Here is a 10,291-nt window from a genome sequence, read left to right on the forward strand (position 1 = left end):
CTGGGGCTTGGCCCATAGCTTTAGCAAAATTCTTAAATTTTGCCTCTTAAGGAAATCTGGGCATAAGGCCTTAAAAATAGGTTGGGCAGAAACTGGGCATAAAGGAGCGCCTGGCCTAGTGGTTAGGCACGCTGAACAACAGGAAGGAAGGCTGGGGTTCCATTCCCAGCGTGTGCAAACATGTTTTTAAGTCAAGGGCTATCGCAGGCAGGACTTAGGAGTTGTTAGGGCTAACACATGTCACAATAAGGAGCTCAGCCTAGTGGCAAGGGACGTTAGAAGGCTGAAGGGGACCCCAGTTCGAGACACGGGGCGAGACGTTTACTATTTTTAAGTAAACTAGGCTTTAAAAGAATTGGCGAACGGAGTATGCCACAAGGAGCGCCTGTGGCGCAGTGGCAGCAGCGTGCTAGGCATGCTGAGAGGAAGTGGGTTCGATTCCAGGGGAAGGTGAAATTTTGATTTCTTTTTAAGTAGCCGTGGCTATAGCAGTTAAGCCTTAAAATTAATTGTGAGAAGATTATGTCATGAAAGGAACTTCGGTGCCGTGGCAGGCAGCGTATGTGTGTGTCCAGAAGGTTGCAGGTTCGAGATGTATAGCAGGCAAAATTTTCTTTTTATTTCTCAAGTAACCGAGGCTTCAATAGGAATAGATTAAGATTAATTGTGACCTTATTATGGTGTAGAAGAAAGCTTGGTGCAGTGGCCAACAGCAGGATGTGGAACGCAGGGACAGGAGGAGGTCAGGAAGGAATTGTACCGATTGTTGAGTTGCCAAATAGGTGTAGGTTCTTTAGGAACTGAATTCTGTTGGTTGCTTTCATTCTTTTCATTCTTTTATTTTGCCGTTTGCCAAATTCTTTCTCTTCTTTTCTCTCTTTCTTTTTCTCATCTCTTCCTTCCTTGATTTCCTTCAAAGCCGAATCTCTACTGTTATCTCCTCTCTTCTATTTTTTTTTCTTCCTCTCCTCTTCATCCATATCTCTCATCATCGAACTTTCATTTTTTCTTCCTCCCTTGTTTGTTGAAAAGCCGAGGTCACCATACTTTAAGAGGTTGGAAGTCGAACACCTTTAGATCTCTTGGACTCATCTTTAGCTTGTGTTAGGGGTAGGAAAGTATTGGAAACGTTCTTCATCGAATAGATCTCATGGTAAGTATTCGCAATCCTCTTTCCATTCGTATCTTGTGGTTCTGGAAAAAGTCGAGTAATCCCTAATCGCTTAGGGAGGCTATCGTTTTGGACTAAGGGTTTATTGGGTTTGTTTATCGTTCTATTTTGAGTAAGGTGGAATAAAGGCTGTCGATCAAGGAGCAGTGGGAAGGAGGACATCGAAACGACTAGATCTAGACTTATTATTATTTGCGACAAAAGTAAGCAATCTAAGGCTGTTAAGGGTGTCGGCCGGTTTTGGTCAGGAAGATATCATTAGTAATCGTATGGTTTTGGATCTAACTTTTTAAGTAATCAATTGTATGATAGGTACATGGTAGATTTTGCCAAGCGATCATCGTAAAACAGGTGTGTAAACGACACCCACTAGTAGACTAGATTAGCAAAAGTCGAAAAGTCGAAATGTCAAAAAGTCGGCATTTTGAGAACTTGCGAGCATGCGAGCGCTCATGGGATTGTTTGTATTGATAATTTTTGTAAATTCAACGGTAAGATTGCAAAGTGAGCAATTTCGTGCACCATGGTGAATTTGGGCTTCGATGGGCCAAAATTGGGTAATAGGCTAACGGGCCCATTTCGGTAAAAATGTTCGGTAAGTATTCTGAAGACACGTTAATAACTGTAATGAGCATGAAACCTTAAAAAGATTGATAAAATTACTGAAATAACTTTTCTTACATAATAATCTGACTGCCTTTCTGAAGCATGCCTTGTTAATTATATATATTCTGCATACATGTCATACTACATGGGGTTGGGTTTTGTTATGGAGGAAGAACCTGTTCTGGTGGCTGTGCCACATATTCTGATATAAGTAGCTTTGCTGCGGATTATAGTTAGTGCCGCAACCGGTGCTAACACTGTAAGTATAGGGATGGCGTGGGTGATTTATTCCCCCACAGGAAGTGTAGGGATGGACGGAGGCAAGTGCAGGGTTAGATGGGGTTATCTTGCGTTAATCATATGAGACTGTTTTGAAATGGGCCCAACTATGTTGATATGGGCAAGGCCCAATATATCTCGAATTGTAATAGAGCTACGACCCAGATTGATACTGATATGGGCTAGGCCCAGTATACTCTGATCTGTAAGGGGCTATGGCCCAGATTAAAATTGATATGGGCTAAGGCTCAGTTAACCAGATTAAAATTGATATGGGCTAAGGCTCAGTTAACTCTGATTTCTGAATAGGGGTTAGGCCCAGTAAAGCTTGAACTGATTTGGGCTCTGGTTGGGATACTTTACACACTGAGTTTTCCAAACTCACCCCGTCTTTTATTTTTTTTAGGTAATCCCCAACGTTAGTGGATCGGTGCTGCGAGAGACTCGGAGATGGCCATACGATTACTTGGACTCTAATTCTGTTTTAAATTCTAATTTGGGTTTTAAATTTTGTAATAAGGCCTCTTTGGATTTTGTTTTAGTTTGGGGATTTTTAGTTGTTACGTTTATTGTCTGCTTTAAGTAGAACTCGGTTTTCTAAAAACATTAATTGTTTTTTTTATCAACACGTTTTCGCAAACTACGAACTTTTATAAAGCTTCCGCAACTTACTTGGTTTTCGTTTATAACAACAATTAAGGTTTTAAAAGTATACAACTTTTCAATAAGCCATATTTCAGAATTAACGAACACAAATTGAGACTTAAGTTTTAAATAAGTAAGAAGGGTTTTCAATGAAAACAAGGTTTTCGAAAAATACTTCAATGTGACACGCCGAATTCGGGCCTAACTTCTAGGCTGGGTTTGGGGTGTTACAGGTTTGATAATTCTAGATTATTGATCCATATTTGATATGCTTAAATCAGAGGAGGAATAGACATTGTTTAAAAGTAGGTATTGTATAATTGAGTGGAGTTGCACGTAATCCTAGATATAGGATAATATAAATCTGTCAAATTAGAGTCAAAGCTAAAATAAGAATCCATAACATGAGTTAATGTGATCATAGGGGTTTTAATTAGAAAGAAATTTCAATTAATCGACCTAAAGTTAATTGCTCTTACTCTCAAAAGAGATATTAGCATAACTTATGGATTTTTATGGATCAAGTTACCAAGTAAGGAAATTGCGTAATTTAGATTGATAGTGATAGATGAAATCTAGGTGAATTCTTTCCTAGGTATTATTTTACTTATTGATTGTTAATCGTTTATTTTCTTGCTTTGTTCTTTGTCGTGTTTGTTAGTTAATTAATTTAGTTAATTTTAGTTTTTAATCAATCACTCGATTTATTCGGTTAAATAATAAAAAGATAGTAATTTTTAGTTTTTTTTCATTTTTGGGGAAAATATTTATTTATTTTTATTTTTAATGACACCAAATTCTTTAACCAGACAAAGACTTTTTTTTTTAATTTCCTTTGATTAATAATTTATAAATTCTATAGTTTTTAGTCATTTAACACGAAATTTTCTTGCATTGCAAAATTCAACAAGATTAAAATGGGATTAATTATGGGTGTTTAAGTGAATAATGTGAGAAAGAGGTTTTATTCAACTGTTAGTTTTATTAATTTCTATGATTAAAGTGAAAACAATTAAAGTAAGGTTATTAAATTAAAAGTACATTCATAATTTTTTTAAATTAACAAATCAAAATCAAAATCAAAATCTAATATATTTAATTATAATTAAAATCACAATTTTATAATTGGGATATTGTAAAGTAATTGATTAAAGAAGAAAAAAGTGGAGATGAAAACTCAAAGGCAAAGTAGAAATGGTGAAAAGGTAATTTCCTGAAATTAATTCCTCAAATAAGAGTTTCGCAAAATTTAGAATAAAACTTCAGAAAATTGAGAGAGTTGAGAGTTTAGAAAAAATAAAGAGAGTTGAATTTGAGTGAAAATAATAAAAAACAACTTGATATTTATAGAGAAAAAATTATTATTAGGGCCCTTAAAAATTTTTATCGTTACCAACGTTCAAAAAAATAATCGTTGAAACATGTGTCTAACTAGATACGTTTTCAATAAATGACCGTTTTATTCGTTTTGTTCCTTAGGTTTGAGAATGTTGCTGTGAGGTTGTTTTTTTTTTTTTGTACTTTTTCAATAAATGCTCCAGTTGGATATCACTCAAATATTTATATGAGATAAAAAAAGTATGATTTTTAAATATATGAAAAAAAAACACATTTTTTTTATATTTATAAAATAAGATATGGCACAAAGGAAAGACTTTGGTCTTTATTTAAGGAAGGCTTTCTAAAATATGAGAAAAACTAATACGACAAAAATCTAACAAAAGCTAAAACCGTTGTTTGATTCATGAGTTTAACCATCGATATAAAGATAGTTTTATAGTTAGTTTTATAATTTTTTAATAGATTAATTATGATTATTTCTGTTTCGCTTAGCAACCAATTTCTTCTTACTTTGTTGATAATAAAGACGAAACTCATTGAAATTATTTCCCTTATTAATAAACCACCAATTCGAGTCTAAGATTTAGTTTACCGGTAGCATTAAACGAGGTTCATTTAGAATAGATTATATGTTCATGTAACATGAATTGCATATGTAACTTATATCCAATCATGCTATTCAACGCAAGTATTATAATTAATTAAACAATTATAGATTTAATTATTCTAATTGATAAACCAAATTATTTTATGCAATTGAATGTGATATCAATATTCAACTAATTTAAATATTTGTAATTAAAACAGAAAACATCAACGAAAAAAGAATAGTTGCAATGGTTGTCTTGTATTCATATTTGGTGCTTTGCCCTAAATAAGGGTCATTCTTATTTTGGTCACATTTTTCTTTTATTTATTTGGTCACTCGAAAAGGAAATTAATCAAATTTGTCATTCTATCATTTAAATGGTAATAGAAGACTAAGGGCTAATTTAGTATTGCTTTTAAGAAATACTTTTAAAAAGTGTAAAAAAAATGCTTTTGGGAGAGAAAAACTAAAAATTTTAACTTCTCCATTTGGAAAAAAGTGCTTTTGAAAGCAAAAAAAATTCTTTCAAAAGTTGCTTGTTTAGCATTCCTTTTATTCGAAAGTGATTTTTATGTCAAAAGTGCTTCTAAAAAGCACTACTAAACATAGCCTAATTGTGCATTTACATGTATTTTTTTTAGTGTCAACAATAGGAATGACTCCTATTTAAAGTAGTTCAACTTAACAATTACATGGTATGAACTATATTAAATAACTCAAAGCCAATAGTTTACTAATGCTGAATTAAGAAACTTGTGAACCCATGTTGGCTTAATGGTTAGGGTATTCACCGCTCCAAATGTGATTTCTTGTAATTAATTTTGATCCATGTAAATAATTAATTATATAAAAATTTTGATACAATCATATTTCCTAAAATTTGGAGTCTAATATAACCTTTTTAAACTAAATAGCACATTTGAACCTTACTGTTAATTGTATAAGAGAAAATTTTCCCTATTAAGGCCAAGCAAAATTTCCCATAAATTCCCAGTAACTCATACAACACTCACAAGAAATGGGTCACCCTTGCTACACTCTATGCTTCAATGGGGTCCCTTCATTAATTATATATACATACAATACTTTGACCTGCACAGTTTCAATCATCTTCCTTTTACCATTCCCTCCCTCTTATATATCTATAATTTATGCAAATGTCTCCATCACAAGTTTCCATTCATTGTTTCATGACAATAATACAACTCTTTCCTAATATAAAAGTGTACATATTTATAAATTATTACGGGATAGCATACTAGGGTTTACCTGTGATTTTTGAGATTGAAGATGATGGTTGAATATAAGTATAACTACTAATCTTAATTTAATATATGCTTGAAATAGGTGAAAGTATAATGGTGATTTTTGTACTAAAAGTTAGATTGTATTTTGTCTTTTCTACTAAAAAAATAAATTAGTTCCTATACATTAGATTAAAGAGTAAATTGGTCATCTCTCTTAAAATTTTCATCTATTTGTACTGTTAAAAATTAGTGTAACTAACAGAATAACTAGACAATAATATGTGATGTACCATATGTACCTCATGCTGATGTAAAGGAACAACTTTTTAACAAAAGAAATGGGTTAAATTTTTAATAGAAGAATCATTTTTCTATTTGATCTAATATATAGAGACTAATTTAATTCTAACAATTCAAAACACAAATCTTTGGCGCATTACAATATAACAATGAATAGGGTCGAATCCACATAGGCGGATGATAATTCTATTTCTTTAATAAAAGAAAATAAAAACAAAGGAGGATTAAAATTAAAAACTAAAACTAAACTTAAAACTATGTAACAAAAATCGTAAAATAAAATATAAAAAAAACCCAATACCATGAAAATCTAAAAAAAAGTAAAATTTTCTTTTGATTCATGAGTTTGATCATTGATACATATTTAATAAATTAACTATATTTGTTAACGTTACGCTTAGTAAATAATCTCTCTTACCATATAAATAACTAAGTGGAAACTAGTTGAAACTATTAACACAAAAAGTACGTCTAAGTAGTGTTTAAAAAGTTTATTGGTAAGAAAAAGTGAAGAAACATTTTAAAGGTGAAATGGAAATAAAAACAAAAGCAAAACAGGGCTAGTATTTGCTCCTTAATTAGTGATTATTGTCAAAAAGTAATAGGCATTTTCTGATTCATATTATTGAAGAATTCAAGACCCATATCTCTTTTTGCTTCATATGAAACAAAACTAAGAAGAGATTGTGAGTAAATTACATTAATTGAAACAAAAAGCAAGTCTAAGTCATCAATTAAACGTTTAGTAGGCCTAACAAATTTCACCCTATAGTGATGTGATTAACTAAAGATGAAAACAATGGAGGTTAAAAGAGAAAATTGAAAGCATAAACATCCATAATCCTTAATTAGTGCTAACAATCACAATATATTTTATGGTCATCTTATTTTTATATTAAAGAATTCAAGCACTAATGAAAAAGGCTGACAGTTAAATCCCAATACTGTCAATTAATATATAAGTATTATTTTAAATATATTAGTCTATTTATATAACATAAGGATATGATATAGGGTCATGTAAAGACTTTGGTCTTTAAATTAATAATTTTATAAATAATATAATCTATTATTTAAATTAATTATATATTATTTAAGAATTATTATGTTGAATTTTTTTACCGTTAAAAAAATAGAAGGATAAATTATTCTATTAATTACACTAAATATGGGTTATTCCTATTTCGGTCACATTTGTCTTTTGTTAATTTGGTCACTTAAAAAAGAAATTGATCAAATTGGTCAATCTACCATTAAAATGGTAATAGAAGACTAACTCTACATTTACATGTATTCTTTTGGAATGTCAAAAATAAGAATCATTCCTACTTAAAGTGACTAACAGGGTAGTTGTCGTAATTTTAATGTGAACAAAATAAGAAATGTATAATCAGCATTCCGTTATCAATTTATAGTGGAGTGACTAATTTAATCAATTTCTTTTTTGGTGTCCAAATTATAAATAAATAAATAAATAAAACAAGTTTAGAGTGACTAATGGGTTTACCCAAATTAAAAATTGAGTTGTGAACAGCTTAATTGTAAGGCCTCAAAATCTTCTGTTTTATATTTGTGAAATTATATCAAGTGAATTGGTTTGGTTCAATGGTTAAGTGATGTTTATGTGTCTAAGGTCCTGTGTTTAAATCCTTACCTTTGAATTATTATTATTATTTGTTCCAACCCCTAACCTTGAATATCTAGCTTATCTATTATTTTTGTTCAACAATTGACAAGAATGAGCATGTTGGCTCAATGGTAAGACTTCATCTTACTCAAATGTCTTGTGTTTAGATCCCATGTGTGCAAAAGAGAAATAATTTTTTGTTTAGACTCTACTGTTGTTGTCCATACAAGTCAAAGTTTCAGTCAAATTCTACTGTTGAGTTATCTAATAGGTGGTTACTATTTAGATTAGATAGGATTTTTGTTTGCGTTATTCTTTTTGAAATTATAAAAAAAATACTAAAAATCTCCCCACTAATTGTCATCTATCTCTCCCACTTCCCCTCTTTCCCCATTTTGTGATTTCACGTTACTTTCTTCTTCTATCAAAATTTCTCTGATATTCTTCTTTTTTTTCTTCCCCATTTTCTTTTGTTTTTGATTTTCTATTTTCTTTGTTTCTTTTCTTAATTCTGATTATCATCCTTGTTGATTTGTTGCCATCGTTCTATTTTGTTTCCTTTTATATGGGTTGTGCGTGATTAGGATATATTGGTTTAGTGCGACGTTTGGTTAGAAAGTATTTTTGTTAAAGTTGGCTTCAATGCTACACAAGCACCCAAGGAGTAGCACATGCACACTCGAGACCAACATGCAGTAGCTAAAGCTCAATGTTGTTGTCCATTTCATTCTTTTTTTGTTATTTTAAATGATATTTTGTAACTTAGTTGAATTATAACTAAGTTGTTAATGTACTTGATGTATTTTGTTGACATTTGAGTTGACAAATTAACTTTACTAAGTGTGCAAGTTTTGTTTTTCAAGTTTCTATGTAATTAGTGGAGTTAGGTAACATTTAGGTAATGTAAGCCTTACTTTGATCAGCAAAATGTCTGATATTTGTATTGGCATTATGCTATTATTCATGGTTGAATGAAATTCATCAGATTTTTCTTCTATATACTCTCCATTTTATCTTTGTTTTTTGTTCTTAGTCTTGAATTCTGTTTTGTTTCTTCTGCAAGTCACGAGCCTTGCTGCTCAAGCCTCTGTCCAAAGTTTGTTTATTGTTCATAGCACCAACAATTGGTATCTAGAGCTATAATCTCAGTGGACCTGTTCTAGTCAAGCTTCAAAACAAATGGCTTCATCAGGCTTCTCACCAGCTGCATCACCAGTCTTTAATGGAGAGGGTTATCACATATGGGTGGTCAAAATGAAGACCTACCTGTAGGCATTTGACCTATGGGAGGTGGTCAACTCAGATGTTGAACCAGCGCTACTTAGAGCCAACCCAATAGTGGCTCAGATCAGGCACCACACTGATGAAAGGACCAAGAGGCACAAAGCCATATCCTGCATTCAGAACTGTGTATCAGATGTGATCTTCACAAGGATCATGGCTTGTGAGACACCAAAGCAGGCATAGGACAGATTAAAAGAGGAGTTTCAAGGGACAGAGAGGACAAGGCAGCAACAGCTTCTAAACTTGAGAAAGGACTTCAAGAATTTGAAAATGAAAGATGAAGAAACTGTCAAGCAGTATTCAGACAGGATTATGGCTGTGGTAAACAACATAAGGCTCTTTGGAGAGTAGTTTAGTGAAGCAAGGATAGTGGAGAAGGGGATCTCAACCTTACTTGAGAGGTATGAGGTAAAAATTTCTTCCTTCAAAGATTCAAGGGACCTGACCAGCATCTCACTGGCAGAGCTGATCAATGCTCTCTATGCACAAGAGCAAAGAAGAGCTAGCAGACTGGAGGAGCACTAAGAAGGTGCCTTCCAAGCCAAAACCAAACCAAATTCGAGCACCACTGCCTATAAAGGCAAAAAGACTTGGAGGGACAAGTCTAATTTAGAAACCACAAGAAGAAGGGACCAACCCTGCAGGCATTGTAAGAGGCCTGGTCATCTAGAGGCCAACTACTAGTTTAGGCCAGATGTGGAGTGCCAATACTGCAAAAAGATGGGCCATGTTGAAAGGGTTTGCAAAAGCAAAGGCAAACCAAGGCAAGGTCAGGCACAACAGCCAAAGGTTGAAGCTCGAGTAGCTAAAGAATACAGTAACCAAGAGGAGCAGGTCTTTGCAGTTTCTTGCTTAGCTGCTCAGAAAAAAGTCTCAAATGGATGGCTCCTAGATAGTGGTTGCACCAACCATATGACACCAGATGATGGTATCTTTAAGTCATTAGACAAAAGATACAAAACCAAGGTAAAAGTTGGTAATGGCCACTTTATCAATGCAGAAGGTAAAGGAAATGTGTTGATATGCACTCCTACAGGTAACAAACTCATTTCAAATGTGTTATTAGTGCCTGAAATTGACAGAAATCTTCTTAGCATTGCTCAACTACTAGAAAAAGGCTATTCTATTGTGTTCAAGGGTAATGAGTGTCAAATTACTGATCCAAGTGGATCCAAGTTTATGGCAGTCACTATGGCTAATAA

At 32.7% G+C, this 10,291-nt stretch overlaps 1 protein-coding gene across 1 annotated transcript; it reads left to right on the forward strand.

The window, feature by feature from the left end:
• The first annotated feature begins 369 nt into the window (after window positions 1-369).
• On the forward strand, window positions 370-2,677 carry LOC121228029 (uncharacterized). The gene is made up of 7 exons (XM_041111141.1): window positions 370-450; window positions 555-585; window positions 687-742; window positions 1,099-1,153; window positions 1,289-1,374; window positions 1,484-1,522; window positions 2,463-2,677. The coding sequence occupies exons 1-7, from the start codon at window positions 370-372 to the stop codon at window positions 2,640-2,642; spliced, it is 528 nt and encodes a 175-aa protein (XP_040967075.1). The 3' UTR covers window positions 2,643-2,677.
• The last annotated feature ends 7,614 nt before the right edge of the window (window positions 2,678-10,291 follow it).

The sequence above is a fragment of the Gossypium hirsutum genome, chromosome A04, assembly GCF_007990345.1.
Source record: "Gossypium hirsutum isolate 1008001.06 chromosome A04, Gossypium_hirsutum_v2.1, whole genome shotgun sequence".
Lineage (NCBI taxonomy): Eukaryota > Viridiplantae > Streptophyta > Magnoliopsida > Malvales > Malvaceae > Gossypium > Gossypium hirsutum.

Coding starts and splice junctions, on each gene's coding strand:
- LOC121228029 (XM_041111141.1), top strand. CDS start 370: ATGCCACAAGGAGCGCCTGTGGCGCAGTGGCAGCAGCGTGCTAGGCAT. Junction 451..554: donor GGGTTCGATTCCAGGGGAAG/GTGAAATTTTGA, acceptor GTGCCGTGGCAG/GCAGCGTATGTGTGTGTCCA. Junction 1,523..2,462: donor AAGCGATCATCGTAAAACAG/GTGTGTAAACGA, acceptor TATTTTTTTTAG/GTAATCCCCAACGTTAGTGG.